The 26,979-nt window shown below is 44.4% G+C and overlaps 1 protein-coding gene across 1 annotated transcript; it reads left to right on the top strand.

Moving 5' to 3' along the window:
* Window positions 1-11,968: 11,968 nt before the first annotated feature.
* Window positions 11,969-25,656, top strand: EFNB1 (ephrin B1). Its single transcript, XM_007538249.3, has 5 exons — window positions 11,969-12,873; window positions 22,098-22,375; window positions 22,990-23,082; window positions 23,502-23,630; window positions 23,815-25,656. The coding sequence occupies exons 1-5, from the start codon at window positions 12,746-12,748 to the stop codon at window positions 24,228-24,230; spliced, it is 1,044 nt and encodes a 347-aa protein (XP_007538311.1). The 5' UTR covers window positions 11,969-12,745; the 3' UTR covers window positions 24,231-25,656.
* The last annotated feature ends 1,323 nt before the right edge of the window (window positions 25,657-26,979 follow it).

Genomic DNA, 26,979 nt, shown 5'->3' with positions numbered 1-26,979 from the left:
ATATATTGAATCAGCCTTGCATTCCTGGGATAAATCCCACTTGGTCATGATGAACAATCTTTATGATATAATGCTGTATCTGATTGGCCATGATCCTGTTCAATATTTTGGCATCTATGTTCATCAGAGATATTGGTCCTTTTTTTTGTTGTGTCCCTATCTGATTTTTATATCAGGGCTATGTTGACTTCTAGAAGGTGGAAGGGAGTGTTCCTGTTTCTTTGATATTTTGGAGGAGCTTTAGAAGTATAGGTATTAGGTAATCAGGCAGTAGCTCAGAGGGTTAAGTGCATGGGCCGTGAAGTGCAAGTTCTGGCATAAGGAGACTGGTTTGAGTCCCCCAGCTCCCCACCTACAGGGGAATTACTTCACAGGCAGTGATGCAGATCTGCAGGTGTCTATCTTTCTCTTCCCCTCTCTGTCTTACCCTCCTCTGTCCGTTTCTCTCTGTTCTAACAATGATGACATCAATAACAACAACAACAACAATAAAACAACAAGTACAACAAAAGGAAAAATAAATAAAATATATATTTAAAAGTATAGGTATTTCCTGAAGGTTTTATAGAATTCATTTGTAAAGCCATTTAGTCCAGGACTTTTGTTTTTGGGAAGATTCTTAATAACTTTTTCTATTTCTTTGTGATCGGTGTATTTAGGTTTTGTAATTATTCTTGGTTCAGTTTTGAAAGGGCATATGCTTTTTAGGAATTCTTCCATTTTCTTCCAGATTCTCTCACTTGTTGGTGTATAGTTCTCCCTAAAGTTTCTGGATTTCTGTGGTGTCATTTGTGATACTACTCTACAATTTATAATTATATTCATTTGAGACTTTTCTTTTTTTTTTTTTTAATGAGTCTGGCTATGGGTTTGTCAATTCTGTTTAATTTCTCAAAGAATCAACATTTGGATTCATTGATTTTTTGTATGGCTCTCTTATTTTCAATGTTGTTTATTTCTGCTCTAATTTTAGTGATTAGGGTTCCTTTATTCCTCTTTCTCTAAGTTCTTAAGGCGTGAAGTAAGGTCTTTTATTTGAGCTTTTTCTTGTTCTCTAATCTGTGATTATATAGCTATGAGTTTCCCTTTCAGTACTGCTTTAGCTGTGTTCCAAGTATTTTGATAGCTTCTGTCTTCATTTTCATTTGTTTACATGAACATTTGAATTTCTTGCTTGAGTGCCTCTTTGACTCAGTGGTTATTAAGTAGTATGTTGTTGAGTTTCCAAATTTTGTGACATTTAAAAATTTTCTGTTTGTTGTTGAATGTTCGCTTTACTCCACTGTGGTAAGATGCTTGTGATGATTTCAATGTTCTTGAATTTGTTGATTCCATCTTTGTGGCCTAATATGTGGTTTATCCTTGAGGATGTGCTTTGTGGATTTGAAAAGAATTTGTGTTCTATGTTTTTGACATGAAAAACTTTGAAAATGGCAAGGAGATCTAATCTGTCCATCTCTTCATTTAATTCTCTTGTTTCTTTGTTGATTCTCTGCTTTGTTGATCTGTGTAAGTGTGAGAGTGTGGTGTTGAACTCTCCCATTATTATTGTATTACTGTTGATGTACTTTTGTAGTCCTTTCAGTAGGTGTTTGATGTATTTAGGTGGGCCCTCATTGGGAGCATGCGTTAATAACTGTTAAATCTTCTTGGTTTATTGACCCTCTGATCATTATGTAGCTATGAGTTTCCCTTTCAGTACTGCTTTAGCCTACTGCCTATTTTTTATTACTTTATTTAATCTAAAGTCTATTGTGTCAGAGATGGGAATAGCTGTAACTGCCTTTTTTGTGGTCCATTAGACTGTAGGACAGTTTTCCATTCTTTCACTTTAAATCTTTGTCTTGTTGGGTCAGGTGGGATTCTTGCACACAGAATATGGTTGTGTTGTGTTTTCTGATCCGCCCTCTTAGTCTGTGCCTTTTAATGGGTGAGTTCAGACCATTGACATTTATTGATATCATGGATTTAAAGTATTGCAGTGCTATTTTTCAGTAATTTTATTTGCTCTTTTATATGACAAGTATTATGGTTATGTTCTTATTTATAAGAGGTGTTTTAGAACCTCTTCCTGGGTAAACTTGGTGCTACTTGCCTCCTTTAACTGTTGTCTGTCTGAGAAGGTTTTTATACCTCCATCCAATCTGAATGAAAGTCTAGCTGGATATAGTATCTTTGGTTGTAACCCTTTTTCAGTGAGGTCTCAGTAGATATCTTGCCATTTTCTTCTGGCTTTTAGAGTTTGAGTGGAGAAGTCTGTTGATAGTCTTATGAGTTTTCCCCTATATGTGACATTTTATTTTTCTCTTGCAGCCTTTAGGATCCTCTCTTTATCCTTACTTCTTTTCATTGTAACAGTGATGTGTCTTGGTGTCTTCAGGTCTGTGTTGATTCTGTTTGGGACTCTCTGGGCCTCTTGGATCTTAATGTCCTTTCTGTTGTTTAGGTCTGCAAAGTTTTATTCTATTATTTCCTATAGCATGTTTACTTCCCTTTCTCTCTTTCTTCCTCTGGCAGGCCAATTATATGAATATTACTTCTTTTGATATCATCTAATAATGTTGTTCTTTTCAGTGTCTCTCAATTCCTTTTTGGGCTCTTTTACCTCCTTCTTAGTTTTCTCTACCTCATCCTCTGTCTGGATTATTCTGTTTTCTGCTTCTGTTAATCTGCTTTCCCTTCTCTCAGCTTCCTTCTTTACTTCAGTTATAGTATGAGCTTGTTCTACTATTTGTCCTTTTAGCTCAGCTATTTCAGCTTTCAGTTCTCTAATTACCTCGAGGTAGTTAGTATCATTGAGGTTCTCATCTGTTTCCCTATTTCTTACAGTCCTTTCCTCCATAGTTGTCCTCAATTCTGTGATAATAATAATACCTAATAGGTTTATTATTGCTTGCATACTTTTCTTGTCTATGGTTGCTTCTGACTGTTTTGGAGTTTATTCTGGGCTCCTGTCCTTATTTATTGAGGTCAAAGTTTTATTTTCTCTTGATTTAATCATTTTTTTAATTCATATGGTTTGTATTCTTCTGTTTTGTCATTCTTCAATTGTTGTGTTTTGAATACAAGCCACACTATACTAAAAGTGTATACTATACACTTTTCACAAGTGCAGTCATAAAGCTCAGAAATTACAACAATAGCAACTGAAACAAGGACTGCTGCAGTTCAACCAGCACAAGTTAGCCAATCAAGACCTCCAATCCAAGAAAAAAAAAAAAACAGAACCGAAAGGAAAAAAGACAAAGCAAGAATATACAATTATACAAATATACTGCCCACTATAAATTCTAGGAGTAACAAGAGGTGAAAGGAAAGTATAAAGGAGAGACAGTGATAGAGAGAGAGAGTCCACTCCAAGTCAGATATCTTCCCCAAAATAGTTCACAAATGAGTATCAGTGAATTCAGAAAGCAAAAGAAGGAAGAAGTAAAAATATCAGTGAAAGGAAAGAGATTTTCTTTAAAATTAGGAGGAGAGAAAAAGCAGGTGGACTGAAGAGGGAGAGAGAAACAAGGTCCTCTCACAATGGATAGGACACCCAGTCACCTATCAATGGATAAAGCAACAACAGTTGATTTTGGTTACCATCTTGGCTCTGCCACCCAGAAAAAAATTTTAACTGAGATAATTGATGTGACATACCTAGAGTACAGAAGCTGTTTGATAAATTATTGCTGATGTCATTATTATCATCACCATTTACATAGCATTATCAGATAATTCTTGAGACTCATTTTCTGTGTTTCATCTTGATGCAGAAGACAAAAATGAGAAGTAGTCTGTGATCTCTAGGATTAGAGTGTATTGAGAGATCTAGAATGAACACAAATTATTAAAAATCCAAGTAGCAACCATAGATAATATAATTAAGGCATGAAGCTCAAAGATTTCAAAAAAGACAGCTTAAGAAATGAGACCTAAGACAAGCCTGCATATATTAGATTTCCAGTACTTGAAGGGAGTCTGTGGGAGATGAGGGAGTGTCTTCTTGGCTTAGAACACATCAGGCAAGCACCCAAAGTTGGCAGTGTCCTCTACCTCCTACTGGGATTTTGGGGACCATATTCAGTGCTGGTTCAGCTCTTAGAATGCAAATACTGAATGAGCCACTAGGGGTCGACAGAGATCCAGGAATAGGGAGACTACCAGGGAGAGAAATTTTCCTTAAGGACACCTGGGATTCAATAACCTGTTTGATGCCTCATTTCCCAAACTCTTAAATCTTCCCTCTTCCATCCCTTGACCTTTTTTTTACTAGTGATTTACAAAATTATAAGATAATAGAGGTATAATTCCATACTATCAGAGTTCTGTGTCCCCATTCCCCTCCTTCAGAAATTGCAGTAGTTCTTTCAAGGTCACAGATAAGGGTTGACTATATCATTATCTATATCTATCTCTATTATATATACCTATAGAGATAGATATCTAGATAAATATACTTTTACCAATTTTTTTCACTTCTACAAGCATGCCTTCACTTCCTTTCTAAGTCACACCTACATGTATTGCTATTTCTGAATGCCCTTCACTTTTCCTCTTCCCTTTCAGATAATTGAAACAGAACTTGGCTTCCTCAGAGTAGTCCAGATTATACCCCCTTTATGTGATGGAAAAAAATAAACAAACAAGCAAACAAAAATTCCTGGTGACAAATATTCTGGGTCCCAATGGAATTGGGGTTCAGAGCCCTCTGGTGATCTATCATTTCCCCTCTCTTAAGAGTATGAACAAAAATTATTTTGAGGATGCAGAAGGAAGGAATTACAGCTTCTGTAATTGCTTTTCCACTGGACAGACATTGGCAGGTTGATCCATACCTGCAGTTTGCCTCTGTCTTTCCCTAGTATAGTAAGGATCTGGAAAGGGGAGGTTCTAGGACAACTTGGCAAGGTCATCTGTCTATAGAAGCCAGGATGAAATCATAGTAGCATCTGTAACTTGTTGGCTGAAATGAAGCATGATATATAGTGGAACAAAATGATTAGTATGCAGGATCCAAAGTGTAGGAATAGAGAATATGAGAATAGGGACCCTAGAGTAGAAGAAACCTAGGATGTCTATTTTAGGTACATCCCATAGGTGCCCAGGATTTTAGTGTTTTGTTTTGTTTTTGCTTGAGCTTGGTAGCTAATATGAATGTTGACTATAAATATTGTCTGGGAGGATGGTGTTAGAATAGAGAACATAACTTGAAAGCTCGGTTAGGGTAGAGAGTGTCTCCCAAATGTGAAAAAATATTATAAAGACAATTGCTTGTTTATCACATCAATCTGACCCCGGGCCCACATATTCTCATATTTAACACAGGAGCCTGTATGACCTCCAAATTCCTGTCAATTTGAGCTCATAATCCATGGTCACAGCTGGAAATCATCTATGCTGCACTCATTACAAGACCAGTCTTCTTGAGTGGCAGAGTAGGATGACCCAATCTCATTTCAGAGTGTGGGGCAGTTCCTACCATTGCTTTTTCCAGCCATGACATTATCTCCCCAGACAATAACTGGGATCTGCCTGCATATCAGATTTCAGGCTCAGGGAAAAGAAAAACTAGTATAGCCACAGGCCCTTTGGAATATAACTAAAATATGCCTACTAGCTATCTACAGAACGCAGACCCCTCCCTCAACTCTTCATCTGCACTACTCCAGCCTTTAGGTTCATGATTAGTCAAGAACTTGTTTGGCTTTAAATGTTAACTCTCTTTAGCCACCAGGTTCCAGATACTAGCATGATGCCAACCAGATTTCCCTGGACAGACAACCTTACCAGTGTGTCCTGGAGCTCTGATTCCCAGAACCCCTCCCCACTAGGGAAAGAGAGAGGCCAGCTGGGAGTATGGATCGAACTGTCAATGCCCATGTTCAGTGGGGAAGCAATTACAGAAGCCAGAACTTCCACTTTCTGCATCCCACAATGACCTTGGGTCCATACTCCCAGAAGGTTAAAGAATAGGAAAGCTATCAAAAGAGGGGATGGGATACAGAGTTCTAGTGATGGGAATTGTGTGGAATTGTACCCCTCTTATCCTATGGTTTTGTCAGTGTTTCCTATATATATATAAAATCTAAAACTCCCAGTGACCATTTTTTCCTTTTTCTGTTTTGTTTTTTTATATAGGTAGAGAGAAACTGAGAGCTAAGAGAGGGGTGGTAGTAGAGAGGGAGAACGTGAGATACCTGCAAAGTTACTTCCACTCATGAGGTTCCTTTCTGCAGATGGAAACTGGAGATTTGAGCCCAAGTCCTTATGCATGGTGATGTGTGCACCCTATCAAGTGTACCACCTCCTACCTCTGGTGCTGGATATTTTTTGGAATGAAGTCTCATTCCAGGTCCAACTTACAGTCCTGGTGGTGGGGGGTGGGGTATGAGAGGGACAAGATGAGGGAGGCTTACCTGAAAGATTAAAGTTTTTGAAAGAAATTGAACTTACACTGAACCAAGGCTTTGATCTTCCTGGTTGAAGATAGAAAGGATAGTCTCTTAACCAAGCTGAGTTGAGCTGTGAAAATGGTGGATAGGTTACAGGGTTAGAGTTCTCAGTTGTGTTGTTTTGGGGGTAACTGTAAGTAAGGGTAGTGGGATTGTGTGCCATATATCTGTCAGTGATTATCTGGTAGATTGGGTCTAACTCCTTATCTGTTGTCAGGATGCCTTAAGAAACCTGTGGTCTGGTCACCGTCACCATTAAGTCTGGGTTTATTAATGTGGAAAGCTCAGAACTTCACAGTATGGCAAGAAGTAGTAGTCTAACTCAGAAGGCTGAAGAAATGAAGAAGTAGCTACTTTTTCATTCCTCTCCTTAGATTGATCAAGTATTTGCTCTTCAGGATGAAGAAAGATGCCATTTCTCCAGCTAGCATTGCCCTCTATCAAGCCTCAGGCCTTCTCAAATGTGGAACTAGTCTAGTGTCAGTGATAGGTGATGACAGCTGCTACTAGGTTCTTCCCAGAAGTCCTGAGATCCTGACAGTGATGAATGACCCAGTCCCTCTTTGAACATTCCCTAGGTAACCAGAAGGAGAGAGCAACAGGTAGACTGGACTAGGGTGCTGCAGGGTTTCCACATTAGAGTGCCCCTCACCCACTGACTACCAGAGAGGGAGAGAAAATAGAATTGAGATCAGTGACACACAGATAGACATGAATGTCCAAAAATGAGACTTCTTGGTAGTGCCAGAGTCTCAGCTACAGTTTAGAGATTTGTGTCATCTGTTGTGCCTCACTGAACCATGCTCTATTCTCACACAATTTTTGGAGCAGGCACAGGTCATTTGCCTAAATGGGACCTGGGATGCTGGGATAGATGTTTTGGAGTCCAAGATAAGAGAGGATAAAGGAAGGGGAAGGTTCATTTCAGGGGGGAAAAAGGGGCTTCTTTTATCCCTGGCATCATTCACTCAAGAGCCTGGCCCAGTGACATGTTAACATAAGATAGGTGATCTCAGTGAAAAACACCCATAAATCAGACATGAAGCTGAGGCAAGGATGATCTAAGACTGGAACCTTTGGCATTTGGGAGAAATACTTTTCTAGATATTGGGAATTACAGACTACACTAAAACTGGCTTCACACAGCTTCCCCACCTTGGGCTCATCTAACCTAGCCGTGAGGTGTGGCATAGCCAGATGAAGGGAAGAGGAAGAATGGGAGAGTCAAGGGCCCCACCTGGGGCTTGCCCTGAGATTGACCCAGAGATAGAATGACTTGGGTAAAGCAGGCACACATGAGGGAGGGAGGATAGCCCAGGACCACAGGAGCCTGCCTCTCCAATTCTGTAAAATCAGACATATATAATAAAGCTCCTGTTACATGAAATGGATGGATAAACAAGAGATAAGTAGCTTTGCTACTCATGAAACTCCCCACCTGCAGGTGGAAACTGGGGCTTGAACTCAGGTTCCTGCATATGGTAACATATGGGTGCACTACCATGTGACCTACAGTAGGTGTTCTTGAAGTACAGCTCTCCTTCACCCCGTATAGGTAATAAGTCTGCTGGGTAAGATAAAGCTTTGTAAGGTGAGGTAGGCATGGGGAATGCAGCCAGACCAAGCTGAGTACCTCAATTTTCACATATTTAAAACAAATCTCTCAAAAGTCACCATAGAGATGTTGCAAAAATTAGACAAAGTGGCTAAAGTGAAAGCACTCAGCTATAATAGGAGACACAACGTAGGTATTCTTTTTATTATTTTTATTAAATGTTATTATTATTTTTATATGACAGAGAACTTGAAAGTGAAGGGGAGAAAAAAGAGACACCTGCAACATTGCTTCACTACTCATGAAGCTCCCCACTGATGGGGTCTGGGGACTTTAACCCAGGTTCCTGTAACATGTGCACTACTGCCTGATCTACAGTAGGTGTTCTTGAAGTGCAGCTCTGTTTTGCCCCATAGGGAACGGCTATGCGTGTTTGCGAAAAGTGATGTAAAGGAGGGGGATTTTATGAGGAATAAGATAAGTGACCTAGGGAAAACTAGAAGGACTGATAGCTTCACAGTATTGTCACAACTGGCATTGCCATAGATCTCGTGGTAGACTTTCTGCTCTGTGATCCTTCAGTGATCCCATAGTCACATACTTCTTTGAAGATGCTTGGGATATTACTGTCAAGTCATGATTAGGTGCTCAAATTGTGTGGTCAAGCATTGTAAGTATAAATCCTAACCTTTCCATTTCATGGCTGTGTGACCTCAAGTGAGTTAGTTCATCTCTCTTTGTTTCTGTGTACACCTACCTCTCTGGAAAACAACTTTAACTTGGAACATTGAAGCCCTAGCTACAACAACAACAATGACAATAGCGGCATATGACATGGCAAAATACAGGGTTATATTGTAAGTGCCACAAGGCCCAAAACCAAGTTTGTCGCCTGGTGCTGCAAGAACAAACAGGAGAGAAAGTGTTGGTGCAGCAGCATATGAACATGTATGTGTGTGAATATAAAAGGAGTTAAAAAAAAGTGCATGTAGTACAGTGAGCATGTGTCAACAAGTGAGGACATGTGTGACCGGGAATGAGGATGTCTCTGTGGGAGGCTCTGTGGAAGAATAATAGTTTCCATTTAGTAAGCACTCTAGTGGGCCAGGCAAGATGCTAACTAAGCCTTTTCTGGGCATTATCTAATTCACCCCTCACTACAGCTATGTGAAGGAAGAGGAGATGATCCCCAGGTTATAGACTAGTTAATTGAAGTGCACAGAGGTGAAGTGACTTAGCCAAAGAACTGTAATAAGCAGTGAGATTTGTGACTCGAGAGTTTCTACTTCTCTGTCTCCTAAGAGTGTGTGAAGCTGAGCTCTGAAAAAACAAGTTTGTCTCTAAAGGCCTCCTATAGCCACCAGATTTGGGGACTCTGACATACCAATTTCAGTCTTCTTGGAATATCTTGAAGACAGGACTAGCCCAGGAGAGTTCTAGTGTCACTGATAACTGCCAAACGGATAAACGAGGACTCAGATACCTCACAGATCCCAATTTCCTCTCTGCCTATTCTACGGAATGTTTTTCTTTACTTTAGGGGCATAAGTCACAACACTTAAGATCTTTCTACAGTGTGATAAAAGGTAGGAGCCTTGGACACTCATCCTGACTGTGGCAGGGCCTGTCATCAAGGCCCCTATAGCTGGGCTGGAGAGAATAAGGCAGGAAAAAAAAAAAAAAAAAAAAAAAGAAAGAAAGAAAGAAAAGAAAAACACCGTGACCAGAGGAGGGCAGCATGTGGAACAGAACTAGACATTGACTTCTCCTCCTTTATTTGCTTTTTGTTTTAAACTCTGCTGCCTTCCTCACCCAGAATTCACAATTTTCTGTGAGTACATTCAGGAGTTGCTTCCATTTGCTCAGGATTCTCATGTCTGTCAGTCTGTCAGTATACTCTCATCTTCCCCATAACCCATGCAAATCTCCTCCCAAGGGGTACAGGGTGTGTTGCTAATGGAATCAATTACTAGTTCTGGAGTTGGTAGTGATCATTTTAGCTGAGAACTCTGGGCTATGGCTAAGAACACAGATGAATATTTCTTAGCCTCGTAATCTTTCAGATGATTGTGAGTAAAGTGTAGAGCCTTGGATATTCTGAAGGTTACTGAACCCTCAGATATGAACAAGCTTTTTATTTATTTATTTTTTAAATTTATTTTTTATTTAAGAAAGGATAAATTAACAAAACCATAGGGTAGGAGGGAGTACAGTTCCACAGGTATCCATTAAGGAAGCAAAGAAGCAAAAAAAGGGACTGGGAATTTGGCTATTCAGTGTATTATACAGGAATTGATATGGCCTTGAAGACTGACGGCTGTATGGTCTACTCCTGTTTTCACAATCAATTAGCTCAGTTACCTCAAATGAGTAACTAACTTCTCTGGCACAAATACTGTGAAAGGAGACACATCTAATGAGGTTCTTCAGTAGATCTCAGACTGCTTTCCATACTCAGGTTTTGATGTTTGTCATTCATTTCAAGGACTTTGATTTCCGGGATTGACTATACATTTTGCACTTTTTTCAGATTTCTCCTTGATTACATACCAGCGTGTAATTTAACTGAAAGTGACAGAGGCCTTGTTTCTCTGTTTTCCTTCAGTAGAGGTCAGACTCACAACCAAAGACCATTAGAGGATCCAGTGACAAAGTGAATAACTCAATCTTCTAAATAAATGAGATAAAGATATGGAAAGATGGTAGAGGACTCTGAATGTTGCTCACAAAATCATCTTCATAAAGCAGCAGCGAGGAGACTTTATATTCTTGGATGTCCCAAAGCCAAACCCAAATCTTCCGCCTTGAGCTTTCTCTTCATCCCTACACCAGCCGGTGGTTCTTTTTAAGTCACTGCTGTGGGCTCAATTTTTTTTTGTTCCAGCTCATGTGCTAGGCTTGTTTGTGCCACAAGGCCTTGTGATTGGGAGCTTTATCCCAGGCGCCCGCAGTACTAGGTATGGACGGTTGGGGGAGACATTATCACGTGGGTACATATGTTGAGGTTTGATCTTAATAGCTTGGGAGAGTTTAGACTGTGAGCTGTGGGACGAAGCCAAAGTATTAAAGCAGAAAAAGAGAAGTGCGGTGGGGAGAATGGGTCAGGGCTGCTAGACAATGGTGCAAGTGACCAGGCTGGACTGGGGCTGCAGTTGGAGTCTTGGGGTCAGAGCGCCTGATTTTTTTTTTTCTTTTTCAAAAAGGCACCTGCCTTTCCCCCTTTGCCCCTTCAGGTGGCTTTCTTTAACTTTGTGCTTTTCCATCCCTCTGAACCTGTTCAATTCGGGGATTTACAGAGGGAAAACTAATAAATCTAAGTTTCTAGGGATTCCATAAGGTTTTTCCCCAAAGCTGAGATTCCCAAAAACCTGCTCCCCAAGGTCAAAGATCTTATCACTATCCCTGACTGCTCCTCCACCTCACTCCAGGAGCACACACTTTACCCCTCTGTGTCGCCCTCACTTCACACGCTGCTATCAATTTGCATTTTCAGGTCACTGAATTCATGAGATAACAGCATTGTGAGGGTGGAGAGAGAAAAGCCCACCAGAGCTTTACATGAGAGGAACTGGGAAGAAACTGATTATCCTTGTCATAGAGGTGGACACAAGACCCCTGAGTGCAAAAGATAATGGATGTGCTTTCTGGGTATACTTGTGAAAAGGGAAGTTTAGTTGGGCAGAATGTTTACCAAGAATGCTGAGAATAGAGCAAACCCGACAGCTCTATAGGAGAACCAACTTCCCACAGGCTGAAGGCTCTGGGAACAGGACTAGGCGGGACGCGCCCCTAACCACAGGAGCCACACTCTAAGATTTCAGCCATCTACAGCACTGAATCCTTAATAGTTCCCTGAAACCCCGCCCCCTTCCTGTTCTGGAGGCGTGGCACTGGGCAAGGACCCCGAGCTCGATTTTGCTATTGGCTAAGAAGAGTAGGGTTGGCTTTGTCTTCGCCTGAGCAAGGGAGTAGACAGCTCTTCGGTGGTGTAGAGTCTATGCGCGCTGGCCAGCAGTGGGAGGTGTGTAATGCTCACACTGGCAGCAGACCCTCACGCGCAATCACCCGGGAGCTAGGATTCAGCGACTGGGCTACCTAGCTGAAGCTTCATCGGCACAAACTGATGGGACTGACTCGCTTGGCAGAGACTTCCCGCTCTTTTAAGTGCACTGAGCGGAGCCCACACTGAAGTGGAAGCTGTCCGGGAGACTCATAGTCCGGAGTCCCAGTGTGGCCTGGAGAAACAGAACCGGTGCCTGCCTGGGCGACCCAGTGGGGAAGTCCCTGGAGAAAGCTTGTGCTGGGGGAGACTCACACTTCTTCCCAGGGGTACAGATCCTGGAGGAGGCTGTCCAGGCGTCGAGGCTGCTACCGAGTGAGGAGACCCCAGCGGGGAGAGGGCGCTCAATCGCTAATTTCGGGGAGCCGAGAGGATTAGGGCGGGATCACTCGGGGGCTCCAAGCCCCCGTTGCACCTCCTGCAGTGGAGAAGCCAAGGGAGCAAACCCTTGGAGGCCGCAGCGGATGCCTGGGTTGGGAGTGAGTGCCCAGTGAGTCCTGGCCGACTAGACGAAGAAGAACGACACCAAAGCCGGCAGGAGGGGAGCACTTCAAGGCCAGCGGCAGAGGATGGGCGCTTGAGAGGTTCTGACTGCAGAGCTGCACTGAACGGCGAGGAGAGCTCTGCTGAAGGGTCGCTGGGGGATTCCGAAGTGCAGCCTGTCACCCCCACCCCACCCCCACCCTGAAGATGGCCCGCCCTGGGCAGCGTTGGCTCGGAAAGTGGCTTGTGGTGATGGTCATATTGGCTCTGTGCCGACTTGCCACGCCGCTGGCCAAAAACCTGGAGCCCGTATCCTGGAGCTCCCACAACCCCAAGTGAGTAACTTCTGTGTGTTGGTCCTGGGGGGCGGGAGGAACTCCAGGATGAGGCTGCGCACCCCGGCTTGCTTGTGGGGAGTTGTTCAGAGGAGTGTCTGCCCATTTTGTCTCTGGCCTTTTCTGAGTGTGCGGGCCTGGCGGGACAGGGTGCGGCGGGAAGGGGAGGGAAAAGGAGGGGAGGGGGATTTTGGCCTAGTGGTGACCCCTAGACTTCCTTGCTCTCGCTTTCCCATATCCTGGATCTACTTGAGGTGGTCGCACCTGATGGAGCTGAGGGGCCAGTCGCTTGAGAGCGTACCCAGGAGCTCGGTGGGGGGTAGGGGCTGGGGAGAGGCAGCTCCCTGTGCGCCTCCCCCCCCTGCCGTCCCCGGGAACGTGGCAGTTTTCACTTGGAATCGCTCAGAGGATCAGGCTTGACCTAAGTGGGGACGAGGCCAGGACCGAGGTGCTTCGTTTGTTTGGCTCTGAAGGGGACACATCCCGGGACCTCGAGCTCCAGCGGGCGGCGGCGCCTATGCCCCCCCCCCCTTCGGGCTCCTCGCGTTTTCATTTTTCTTTCTTCTGTTTGCCTTTCTAGCTTTTCGTTTTTCCATCTCTCTACTCCCCCCCCCCCCCACTCCATGTCTCCCTGTGGATGTGGAAGAACGGATGCCACTCTCCATCTCACAAAGGCGGCGGGTGGAGAGGGGAAGAGTGGGAGAGTGGTTTGGGAGGGGGTGATCTCGCACCTATCGGGGATCCAATGGAACCGGTTGCAGAGCTTCAGGGGCTGGTTGGGATGCACAGCGACCACTGAGTGGCCAATGGATGTGGGTGGGGAGCGAAAATTTTCTATTTAAGCAGGTCTGTTGACCACCCACCCTATGTCCCTGAACACTTAGATTTCCCCCAAGAGGCTGAGGAAGCAGCCATATAGAAGAGATCCTTTCTTTTCTTCCTTTTCTTCTTCGTTCATCCTTACACACATCCCTAACGCCACCACACACACACACACACACACACACACACACACACACACACACACACACACTCCTTTCAGGGTGATCGCTCAGTGGTTTCTGGATTATTTATCAGTGGTCACTACTGGGGCTGTAGTGATGTAGCGGTGATCTCTGGACTTTTTTCTCCGTGGGCATTCAGGACTCAAGTTATAACACAGGGTCAAAACTCCTCCACCTCTTCCTCCCTATTTTCTGGATGACCTGGCAATTGAGTGAGACTCTGGGGAACCTTGGCCTGGCCTGCTTGTGTTCTTTCATTCCTGTATCTGAAATCTCTTCCTGTCCACTCTCACTAGGCTCTGCACTAACTTCCTCTGCCTGGTGTCTGCCTGGGCCTCATGTTCCAGGGAAGGTGCATCTTTCAACCTCGGAGAGAGAAAAGAGTGGTTTCTTTCCTTCTTTTTCCCCTTGAGTTTACGTAGAATATTCTTTATTAAGCAAGGGTCAGGGTAGAGGACCCCACCTCTGATAAGGAAAGAAAATTGTCAAGAAGTTCTCCTTTACAGTAAATCAAACTGGACACAGTGCTTTCATGGCAGCAGAGCTTCACAATTATTTGGGGGCTCTGGACTTCTCAACGTTTTGAGAAAAGTTTATTAAGTGCCCAGTTTCCTCCTTAAAGGGTGGACAATGGAAATGCTCTTGAGCTAAGAGATCTGAGATTTGCCTGAGGTAGCCCATCATAGGGGCTCATGGGAGTGACCTAATTGCTCTCTGGGTCTCTAACCAGATATAGCAAGCAGCTAGCTCCACAGCTGGAAAGGAGCCTTCCTGCAGAGGGGAGAGGGGCTGGGAGAAATAAGATCTCTCTGTGTTTTCCCTTTTTGTGTTTTGAACCTTTAGTACTCTGGACTAGTTTACAGGTTTTTAAGGGCAGTCACCACCACCACCCCACCTCCTGCACACCTCTTGTCCACTTTGAGCTGAGGTCAGTCATCCCGAGGTGGGGATGGTAGGTGATTAAAGACTCGGTAGGACCTGCACACATTTCATCCCATGATTAAGTAGATTTTGGGAATGGTATGAGATTCAGTGCCTCTGTGCAGCACGCCCCCCCCCCCCCAGAATTCTGTCTAGGCTAAAGCATCTGGAATGTAGCCACCTTCTGTTTTTATTGGTGCAGGGGAGGGATCATGGGGGTGACAGGAAGATAAAAGAAGACACTGCCTTCAGCTTTTCTTGAGCTCTGGGGGTGCCTCTACCACCTCGCCCAACCCTCAGGCTGCCACAGTCTTTGAAATAAAAACAATCTCCCTGTCCTCTCTCTCTTTGCATCTTTGCTCCATTTCTCCCTCTTGGATCTCTGTCCCTTGGCCATCTCACACCCTCTGTGAGCCTTGCTCAGCTCCTCTCTCCAGCAAGGCTTACCCACTCTCCCTCTTTCTCATATTCCCTCTCACTTAGTCACTCTGCCTCTTTTGCTCAAGTCCTTTTGTCTCTCTTGCACATGCCCATGCTCTCCTCACAGGCTCATTTTCTCTCTTCCCTCCCCCTTTTCTCCCAGGCTTTTGGTTTTTCTCCTCAGCCCTGTTAGTAGCTCCACCCCCAACCCCAATCTCCCAGTACTGTCTATAAACCCTGCTTAATTGCTTCCTCCTTGGGAAAAAGAAACAATCAAAATAAAGAAGTGGTGAGGTGGTGAGGCTGGAAGTATGCTTCCAGGTTCCAGAACATGTATACCCTTTGGACTCTGACCAGGAAGAACTGGAAGGGCCAGCCTAAACTCTGAACCTCTTTCCCAAAATTGGTGCTGGGCCTTACAATTTGGGGTGGGGGAGTGGCAACATGGACCTCTGATTCCTTGGCCCCTTAGATTTGCTTAATGAGCAGGCAGATGTGTTTGGTTCCACTTGAGGCTGGCAGGAATATGTATATGTGCGCACTCATTCAAGTGTGTACTTAGGATGAAGGCTGTGATAGAAGATCCCAGGGTAGCCCCCCATCCCCAGCTTCTTCCCTTGAGTGCTTGGGGCAGCCGGCAAACCTCACATTTGAATCATCAGCCAAGTCCAGCTGCTGCAGTTCAGTCTCTCAGTCCCATTCTGACCCCTTTCTGCCCCCCTTCAGGTATCCCCAACCTCCAGGGAGTGAGAATGTGCCTGAGATCACATTACACCTTCTCTTTAAGAGGGAGGGGGTGGGAATTAGGTTTGTCCAGGACCCTTGACTATCTAGCATGGGTGGGGGCAGCTGCAGACCCCAATGTTGGCTTGCCTCTTCTAAGCCACAGTATTGGTCCCAGCCCCCTCACAGCTGTTCCAGCTCACAGTCCTAGAGAGGCCAGCTTAAGGCACTCATTTCCGGGGTGGTTAAGGACCTGACCTCTTCTACTCTCTGGCTGATTGGCGACAGATGGTTACAGAGTTCTGAGAAGCCAGCAGCTCCTTAAGTATTGCCTAGCTCTTCACTCACACCCAAGGCAACCAGGTGTAAGGGCAAGAAAAGATCCCGAGGCTAGGATGAAAGCTAAATGAAGGATCTCCCTTTTCCCCTTAGACACTTCACTGTTTCACCACCTCAAGTTGATAAGACATGAACAGGGCCCAGATACCACTATGTTTTGAGACTGCAGGAGATTATATCAATGAGCTTTGATCGCCACAATAATGATATATTTGGGGAGGGGGGGCAGGTCCAGCCTGTGCTTATTAGGGAAGTTCACCAACCACATTCTAAGTTCTTTGTCTTGCACATAGCACTCCCTCTTTGTTTCATGGTAGTCATTTTGGGTGAGGATGTTAGTTTCCAGAAGTGTAAATTACTTCAATTTCTTTCCCCTGAAGTTCAGTGTATTGTGTTCAGTGTACTAACTAGCAATCAGGTAGCATCTTGCAGCTAACAACAACAACAAAATCCTAAGAGGTAAACTCATTGGATGTCTTCAACAGTTCTGGGAAGCAGGCATCACTCCCATTTTCCAGATGTGGAGACACAAACCAAGAGAGGAAAATTACTTGCCTTAGGCCAGTCAGCTCAGAGGGGTCAGAACTGTGCTTTGTACCATTCTTACCAATGCTGCCCTTTCACCTTAAAATCTAAGAGAGATGGAAATTCAAGGTAGGGGTTGGGAAGAGGTGTTAGCTCCCTGCCCCTCAGGTTCAGCTCTCATCTTAAAGCTGTGTGTGCTTCTGTCTTTGTGACTCAGGCCCTCCCTATGTGGGATGAGTGGTGCCCTGGCTTCCTCTGTGAGACCTAGCAAAGTGAGATCTAACTGCTAAAGGCAGCCTGCTCAGGTGACTTGAATAGGGGCAACATACTCACAGCTTGGCACTCTCTTTTCTGGGGTTTTCATACTGCCTTTGATTTCTGTCTGAACCAAGAATTTTTCTTACTCTCAGGGAGTCCACAGAGAGCGACAATAGTGTGTATTATGCCACCAGAAGGACCTTCCCTTGGCCAGGTAGGGCAGAGGGAAGGGCAGAGTTCAGTATAGGTGGGGAGGGTGACTTCCTCTGGGACTCTCTTGGATTTCCTGCCTCTGACAGTGCTGTGTGTATGCCAGGTCCCAGCTGCTGTTTCTGCCCACCCACGCCTGGGCTGGCACTGCTGAGACATGCCAGGCCTGCTCCTGCTGCCTCAGGGGCTGGGTGGAGCTGGGGGAGTGAAAAAGAAGCCTTTAATTTAGGGTCCTTCCGCCTTTACTGGGATGAGAGCAGACTTGAACTCTGGCTTGGGGTCTGCCCTTCACTGGTCTTGGCACCCTGGGGGTGCAAGTATGGTGGTGCTGGGGTCACTGATTCATGTCTATGATTCCAGTCTTCTACAAACTTGGATTGCATGACCAGAGATTAGACTTTTGCCATGGTTACTCTCTGATGAAAAGTTCCTAGAGCCTAAGGGAAGGGTGAAAAGGAAGCAAAAGAAACCTGGTCCAATGTGGATAATTGTGGGCATTACCCCCACCATTGCAAGCTTTTCCTGTATATACATGGTTGAAGAGGAACTCAAGTGAAAAAAAAATAACAGGGCAATTAGCTTATGACCAGTCTAGGGCCTTGAAAGCTACTGCCCCAGACCATTCAGGACCCTTTCTATCCCAGTGTTTTCAGCAGTCATGTCATGGTAGTACTTCTGAGTTCAGTAGAAAAGAGTGGGTAAGACTTTGTCTAGAGTAGAGGGGAATATGCATATTATAGAATAAGAACCAGAATGCTAAGGCTGAATAAGAACCAGAATGCTAAGGCTGAGTCTTTCACCAGGTACTTTCACTCCTTGGGTGCTCCTCTGTGGTCCCAAGCTATCAGAGACTAAGGGAGGAAAGCCTAAAGTGTTACCATAGTGACCTGTTTCAGGATTCCTGCTGGGCCAGTCAATCTCCTTACTTTCCCAAAAAGGGCTATGTGTGTGAGGGGTGGGGGAGTAATGAGAGCAGGCAGGAAATCTTGGCTTGATGATGGGGAGTGTAGGTGTTTTGAAAAGCAGGAGATAAAGAGTTTATCTTGGGGAAGACATTTTGTTCTTCTAGCCTTGCTCCTGACTTCTAACCTGATGACTACAAGGGTGACCTTCAGCGTCTCCCCTGCATGGTATATGTCATACCTGCCATCTTACTGGCTACATTCATAAACCCTCATAACATCTTTTTATTTTTCTGGACTTCTCACAAGGACATAAAGCAGTTTTCCTAGTGGTTGGGAAGATGCAGAGACTCTCCCACTTAAGGGGGATCCCTGGTCAAGAGAAAGCTGGGCTTATTAGGCTCCCCATCCCTTCCATATTTTAGAGGAAAATGAGTATCCTTTAGTTGGTTGTTATGCAAATAATTGTATGTATATTTATGGAGTCTGTTCACTGAGGCTGAAGGAAATCTGAGGGGTTCTGGGGTCAATAGTCTTTCCCTTCCCCCACTCACTATGTAGAAATGTGTTTCCTTGATTTCACTGGGTTTAAGGTAGAAACCTGTATATCTAGAAACCCTGTTCTAGCCCTGTTCCTCCCTGGAGCTCCAGAGGCTATGTGGCAATTGAAGAGTGTGCTCAAGGCAGACAAGACACCCTGGTGAGGAACCCAGTATACAGTGCTTAGGAAGGTGAACTGGCATGTATTCCTTTGCATATCCTTTGTGTACCTGTTGTAACCTCAGGTAGAGTCTTGTTGAAGTACAGTTATGAAACAGTGGAGGAAATATTTTAGGCCCTTTTGGACATCTAGCAGCTCATATCTTGGTGTAATTTTGTGTCCTTGAGTTAGTTTTTATCACCTCTCTTCAATGGACACCTTCATCTAATTTCTTCTCATGCAGGGCCTGGACTCTAGGTCTTAAATGTTCCTTTTGACTCTCAGATGTTAGAATTTGTCTAGTTCTGTGGTCTGAGCAGTTAACATTGTGTAATGTCTAGAAAGGGAAAAGTGTCTTGGCATTTACAGAGGCTTTGGTGAAACTTTTGGACTTTTTATGGTACATGGATTCTTTCTCCACATTTTCCCTCTCAAATGTTTACAAGGGCCTTCATCTCATGCTAGCTTCCTTTCTTCCCTTTCAGAGTGTGACAGAGCTAAGCAAGTAAATGAGTATTTTTTTTTACACTCTTGTACATTAAGATGGCAGGTAGAACCTCAGCTAAAATGGGGGAGTGGCTGCTTTACTTCATCTACTTTATCTACTTAATTCAGTTCCCTTACTCACCTGAGTATTTGGAGGAATAAACTGATTTCCCAGTGGTCCCATATGATTTATAGTCCCCACTATCACATGGGCCCTCAGAAAATATCAATAGAATCTGTCAACTTTGCTCTCTTGAAGCACTTCCTTCAGTCCTTCATTGTCTTCATTTCTTTCCTTTGGAGAAAGACTATCTCCAAATGGGTTGAAACCCACAGTGTTTGTTGTGATCCTTAAGACCTTTTTGTCTGGCCCTGGCTGTGCTTCCATACCTACTGTTGTTCCCTTTTACTGTTTGTTAACTTCTCACTTTGCTCTCACCTTGTTTTTTAAATTTTTATTTATAAAATGGAAATATTGACAAGACTGTAGGATAAGAGGAGTACAATTCCACACAATTCCCACCACCAAAACTCCATCTCCCATCCCCTTCCTTGAAAATTTTCCTATCTGGGGTGCAAAAGGTGGAAGGTCTAGCTTCTGTAATTGCTTCCCTGCTGAACATGGGCATTGGTAGGTCTATCCATGCTCCCAGCCTATCTCTCTCTTTCCCTAACAGGGCTCTTACCTTTTTTATGAACCCATCTAAGGCCATCTTGCTAGACAAGCTGTTTCACTCTCAATACCTTAAAACTTTGACTTTTTAACCACAGTGACCTTCATTAGACTGTAAAGTCTTTGAAAGCAGGGCTGTATCTTCTCTTCCTGTTTCTCCACACCTTCACTTCACTCCAAAGAAACAAGACTGGGCTCACAGATATTTGATAGTAGTATCTGGACTCCTGCCTCTTGGCAGTCCAGACTATTTCTAAGATGAAATCAAATACATTGAGTGCCTACTGTGTGCTAGGTGCCTTGCATGTGTCATTGTGTCTTCCCTCAGGAATTCTAGGGGATAGTGCTTTTTTTTTTTCTTCCTCCCTACCCCAGTATCAGCAAGGAGACTTAATTCAGGATGTTTAAGCCATTAATTCAGGGCTTCAGAACAAGGAAGGGTGACATTGGGTTCCAAAGTCACAACTTTTACCTTATTGATACTACTTTGCTCCCAGCTCCAAAGTACTTAGGCTCAGACTGATCAGAAGATCATTGTTCTTTTCCTGTGTCCTTAGTGATGTGAATAGGAAACTGAGGGAAACTGCCCTCCACTACCAATTCACCAGTATTAGGTGATGAGTCTGGATTACAGGATATGAATCTATCTCCTTTCAGGATCTAGAGCAGAGGCAGTGCAGAAATGGGTGGGATTAAAACTCAGTTGGGGGTCTCTCAAGTCCTATCTTTTAAAATTTTTTTATTAGTGATTTAATATTGATTTTCAAAATTATAAGATAACAGGGGTATAATTCCATACCTTTACCACCACCAAAGTTCTGTGTTCCCATTCCCTTCAGTGGAAACTGCATTAGTCCTCTCAAGATCACAGATATGGTTTGGCTATTATTTCCGTAACTATCTATCCTATCTGTCTATAACTATCTATCCTATCTATCTGTATTTACATATATTTGCCCATTTTTTCCCTATGGTCCTGCCTTCTTTTTCTTTCTAAGTTACACCTACTACTACTTCTGAATATCCTTCCTTTTTTTTTTTTTTTAACTCTTGCTCATAGTCCAGAGCCTCTACTCATCTTCCCATATCATTTCTCCCACCTGGAATTATGGACCAAAATTCTTTATGGGGTGCAGAAGGTGGAATGTCTGGCTTCTGTAATTGCTCCTTCACTGGATGTGGGTGTTTGCAGGTTGATCCATACCTCCAGCCTGTTTTTATCTTTTCCTAGTGAGGTAGGGTAGGTCCCTATCTTTTATGCTATATTTTTTCATGTGTGGGCTCTTCCTCCTTCTGTTCTTAGGAGTGGGAATGGTCAAGTATGGGGATTCAAGCTCTGCATTCTAGGGTAGAGATGGATCCCAGATAAGACACTTGTCAGTAAGAGTAGAGAGAGCTATTGATATATGCAAGTATGCCTAGTTATAGAGACTATGTCCATTATCCTTTGCTCTAAGAAGTTCCTGTACCTACTTCCCCATTGTGCTCAAGATTAGCAATGATGGGGAAGAAGGAATGCATCCATTTCAGTGGCAGCTGTGGGAGTGGTGGTGAAGGTATGTGTGTATGTGTACAAACATGTATATACACATGCAGATTTTCATGTGCAGGGGAGAGGTAATAATGACTATGAAGGAATAAGAGTATATTGGGGTAGGAGGGGCTCCAAATATCCCAAACCTGACACTAGGTACTCAACCCATCAGCCATGTTAGACACACCTCCTGTAGAAATACCACATTATGATAAAGGGCTCCTCATAGCTAGGAAGTGCTCCACCCTGACAAACAGTCCAAGCCTAGAAGCCATGCCTGTGGGCCACCTGTTCTACACTTTGCTGGCAGTATAACACTCTTTCCCTGCTCCCAGCCTGAGCATATAGAGAAGGCAGACTTCTTGCCATCTCTACCTAGTGGGCCTGGCCTGGTCCTTATTGCTTTTTTTTTTTTTCTTGCCATATCTAGTCAGTAGACCTGGCCTGATATTTATTGTCTTCCTCCTTAGTTCCAGGATGGCCTGTGTATCCCAAACATGAGATTGACCATTTCCTCCATTCTGTACAGATTCCTGAGTGGGAAGGGCCTGGTAATCTACCCGAAGATCGGAGATAAGTTGGACATCATCTGCCCTCGTGCTGAAGCAGGGAGACCATATGAGTATTACAAGCTATACCTAGTGCGACCTGAGCAGGCAGCTGCCTGTAGCACTGTGCTTGATCCCAATGTGCTAGTCACTTGCAACCGTCCAGAACAGGAAATTCGCTTTACCATCAAGTTCCAGGAATTCAGCCCCAATTACATGGGCCTGGAGTTCAAGAAGCACCATGACTACTATATCACCTGTGAGTTCCTTCTCATTTTGTGCTTCTCTCCTATTCCTGGGTTTTGGATGGGAGAGGATTCCTGTCTGTGATACTCTTATTCTCATTTTCTTTGCCACTTAAAATCAAGAATGTCATCAATGGCAGAACCCTTGGGGATTCATTTACTTGTTCAGCTTTTTTTACCCTTTGGGAAATATGGGCTCACATGGTGAGGGGGATTTTTATCCTAGATTACATAAGGAGTTAGGGATAGGATCCAACTCTACTTCAGTTTTCCTGACCCCTAATTCAGGATTCCTTTCCACCTAAGTAGAAGCTACCTCCGCAGCACCATTTCATTTGTTTTGCCTTTGAGCAACATCACTCAATAAGAAGACATGATTTAGTGACCACTGACAAAGACTGGCCAAAGTTTCATCATGATAGAAGAATATCGTCCTTGGGGTAGGGCTATTTCCTGACCTAGGATGTCCTACTCAGTTCCTAATTGGAGGTTTACAAGCAGGTGGGATCTTCTTATCAAACCCTAATTCCCAATTCTGTCCTTCTGGATTAAGGCATTATGGGAGTTTCTGGGCAATCTGGGAAGACCTTCCACTCCCTCTACTGACTTCTCTGGCTTTTTAATATAGCTACATCCAATGGGAGCCTGGAAGGACTGGAGAACCGTGAGGGTGGTGTATGTCGTACGCGGACCATGAAGATTGTCATGAAGGTTGGGCAAGGTGAGTTCCCAATCTATCTCATTAGCCCTTTCAACAATGTTCTTGATTAGGTGTGGGTATGTTAACAGTAAGGGTGAGGGGTAGGTGGTGTTCCTGGTTGAGCATATATGTTATAGTTAGCAAGGAACCAGGTTCAAGCCCCCTGGTCCCTACTGCAAGGAGGAACCTTCATGAGTGGTGAAGAGTGCTGCAGGTGTCTCTCTTTGTCCCTCTCCATCTTCTCTTTCCCTCTTGATTTCTCTCTGTCTCCACCCAATAAATACATAATTTAAATATTCATCTAAAAAAAGGAGTAGGGGAGGACAATAGGATTAGAATATCTGAGGTCTGATCTATAGGTAATCTTGGCTCATCCTAGACGACTGAGGTACTTATACTGATCAAGTTTCTCCCCTAACATGTTCTTTTTTTACCCTCAGACCCCAATGCTGTGACACCTGAGCAGCTGACTACCAGCCGGCCCAACAAGGAGGCAGACAACACCATCAAGATGGCTACACAGGCCCCTGGTAGTCGGAACTCTTTGGGTGACTCAGATGGGAAGCATGGTGAGTGTACAAGGATCTTTGAGAAGCCAGCAGCCATTGCTAGACTACCTCTTCTGGGCCTGTCTCTGAAGGAAGGGTGTGTGTGTGTGTGTGTGTGTGTGTGTGTGTGTGTGTGTGAGAGAGAGAGAGAGAGAGAGAGAGAGGAGAGACAGAAGATCATTTCTCTCTCACTTTCTTTCTCCAGAGACTGTGAACCAAGAAGAGAAGAGTAGCCCAGGTTTGAGCAGTGGTGGTGGTAACAGCAACCCAGACAGCTTCTTCAACTCTAAAGTGGCACTGTTTGCAGCTGTTGGTGCTGGTTGTGTAATCTTCCTGCTCATCATCATCTTCCTGACCGTCCTGCTACTGAAGCTACGCAAGCGGCACCGCAAGCACACACAACAGCGGGCACCTGCCCTCTCACTCAGTACCCTGGCTAGTCCCAAAGGTGGCAGTGGTACAGTGGGCACTGAGCCCAGTGACATCATTATCCCTTTACGGACTACAGAAAACAACTATTGCCCCCACTATGAGAAGGTGAGTGGGGACTATGGGCATCCCGTCTACATCGTCCAGGAGATGCCACCCCAGAGCCCAGCAAACATCTACTACAAGGTCTGAAAGCCTGGCAGCCTTGGGCCTTAAGAGACAGTTGGCCTGGACTGCACTTTTCCTCTCTCCTTCATGCCCCCTTCCTCGCCAGCTGTGCCCACCTTTGTATTTAGTTTTGTAGTTTCTTGGCTTTTATAATCCCCTTTTACCCTGCCCCCAGGCTTCAGGGGAGTACTTGTGCCCCTGACCCTGTGCTCTTGTGCCTTCCCCCTCTGGCCAGACCTCTTGGCTCTGTAGGGGTGCCCTCTTGGAGGGCAGGGTTGGACACTGATGGACAGCAGGCAGGGAGATGCCCCCACCCCTGCCCTCCTTGTCCCTTTTCCCCCTTCCCAGGACTACTTGTCCACTATCATCACTGTTTTTAATGTGTTTTTATTTTTGTGTGTGTGTTCATTTTTTTAGCCTTTGACTCATTTTCATCTTTTTTTTTTTTTTTTTAAGAAAAGTGGAAAAAAGTAAAAGACAGCCCCTGTCCAAGTCTTCTGAGCACATTCAGCCCAGTATAAGGGACCTGGGACAGGATGTGGCTAGCTGGGAAGTGTTGGATTGCATTGCTTTGATATTTTCTTGGTTTTTGGGCAGGGAGTGGGAAGGGGGTCAGGTCAGGACTGTCCTATGTAAAGGAAGATGAGAGTGCCATTGTGCAAGTTATCTCACCGCCCTTTCCTGACATTCCTTCTACAAAGCTGATCTTGGCAATGTGGTAGTAGCTGCCACCCTTCCACCAAAAATTAAAAAAAAAAAACCCTTCCTTGTGGTATTCTTCGGCATCTCCTTCCTCCCTCCCTCTCACAGTAATTAACATCGTCTTAATTGCCTGGGGAACAGGAGAGCTGCTTCAGGCAGATGACCTCATGGGGGGTGGAGGGAGGTGAAGTGCCCAGGTGATTATTTGCCCTGTAGAACTGAGAGTTCCTCTCTCCAGCCCCTACTCTGTTCTCTCCTGACCTTTGACATACTTTAGGCTAATAGGCAAATGGAGACTTAAGGCAGAAACCTAAGACCAGGTGGTTTTTTCCTTTTCTAGACTCTAGCACAGTTGGGTTCCCATCAGCCCAGCTCCCACTGGCCTCCCAGTCTTGAGTTATGGCCTGAAAATAGGAAGAGGCTGCCAAGGCTGGGTCAGCACACTGCACACTTTGACACCCAGTTCCTTGCCAGCATGACTGTTAATAGACTACCGTGTGTGTGCCTTGTGGGTGCTCCCAGAGTGGCTATGGAAGAAGCTGGTTTTACACCATCCACCTCCACAGTGTCTCCTGGCCACCTGCCTACCTTAATGCTAAGTGGGAGTGGGAGTGGGAGCCAAACAGCCAACCCCTTCCAGGTGGCAGTTGGAAGGGTTTTTGTTTCTGTTGCCATTTGTGTACATACTAGTCTTTTTTTTGGAAAAAAAATAATAATGTAAAGATTTTTGTATAAACTCTGAATTATTTTCTTGTTGCTTTTTTTCTTAGAAAAAAATGAGAACTAAAAAAAAAATAACCACATGGAAAAAGTGATGTACAATTATGTCATGATGTTGGAGAATGAATTATGAGTGTGAGAGTATGTGAGTGTGTGTGTGTGTGTGTGTGTGTGAGAGAGAGAGAGAGAGAGAGAGAGAGAGAGAGAGAGAGAGAGAGAGAGAATGAGAATGAGATTATATATGTGTTATTTTCTGTGCTCAAGCCATTCAAGACCTCAAGATGTAGGCAGGTTTGGGGAAAGGGTGTTGTCCTTAGTGGCGCAAGATGCTTCAAGTGCCCCACCAATTTTTCTGCATTTATGTTATGCTGGCATCTATGATCATTCCCCCTGTATGTCCTAAAACCTTTGTGACATATGTCATAAACATCTGTTTAGCTTGGAATCAGGCTAAACTACAGAGGATTGATGGGGCAAAGTATGATCCCAAGAGGACTTGGGCATGCCCACAAGTATTGGCACCATCTGGCTGGTTCTAGATCTGGGACCCACCAACAGGCCTGGCCCTGTCCTGCTTCACCATGCCTGGAGGTGGATAGAAATACCTTTTCAAGAGTTGGGCTTCATCTACAACTCAGTGGATACTGGGGTCTCCCTTCACACCTCCTATTCTCTCCTCTCCTTCTCCTCCTTTTCTTCTACTTTCTTTTCTCTTTTCTTTTCTCTTACCAGGGAATTCTATTCATTTCTGTCTTATAGTGGTGCTGGGGATTTAATCTGGAATCCTAGAGTCACAGGCATGAAAATCTTTTCTGTAAACTGCTATGTTATACCCACTTGGCTCCTTTCCCACTCAGTTCTAAGCCAGAAGAATATTCCTTCTACTATTAGACCTGGGCCATATCAGAAACCTCACCATGGCATACCTTGGTACTTCTGGATAATAGTTGAATTCCTCAGGCTAGAACATCCCAAATACCTCATCTTCCTCTCACAGCCTGATGAGTAACTTGGTTGGGTGAGGTTGCCATCAGTCCTCAGCAGAGACCAGTAGGGCCTGCCACATTCCTGATTCAGTGTAGAGCTTCTCACAAGTATCGTCGTGGCTAAGACCCAGGTCAGGAGAGAGCCCAGCAGTTGACAATGGGTAAAAAGACATTAATGAAATAATTCCTAGTAAATCAGCCAAGGAGTAGGCATAGCTATGAAGGAAGAAGGAAGAGAGCCACTGGACTAGCAGGGTGGAGTGAAAGGGAGCTAGAGTAGGGCTAGACTACTAGAGTAGGGTGGGCTAGAGTAGGGCTGGACCTGGCTAAGGTGCTTCCAGAGCCCGCTGGGGCATAGACTGTTT

The sequence above is a fragment of the Erinaceus europaeus genome, chromosome X (assembly GCF_950295315.1).
Source record: "Erinaceus europaeus chromosome X, mEriEur2.1, whole genome shotgun sequence".
In the NCBI taxonomy this organism is placed as follows: Eukaryota; Metazoa; Chordata; class Mammalia; order Eulipotyphla; family Erinaceidae; genus Erinaceus; species Erinaceus europaeus.
This window is presented reverse-complemented; position numbering and strand designations above follow the sequence as displayed.

What these genes read in the sequence shown, in the direction of transcription:
- EFNB1 (XM_007538249.3), top strand. Translation starts at nt 12,746, where the DNA reads ATGGCCCGCCCTGGGCAGCGTTGGCTCGGAAAGTGGCTTGTGGTGATG. An exon ending in TGGAGCTCCCACAACCCCAA is followed by an intron (nt 12,874 to 22,097) that starts GTGAGTAACTTC and finishes CATTCTGTACAG; the next exon opens with ATTCCTGAGTGGGAAGGGCC. An exon ending in TGACTCAGATGGGAAGCATG is followed by an intron (nt 23,631 to 23,814) that starts GTGAGTGTACAA and finishes TTCTTTCTCCAG; the next exon opens with AGACTGTGAACCAAGAAGAG.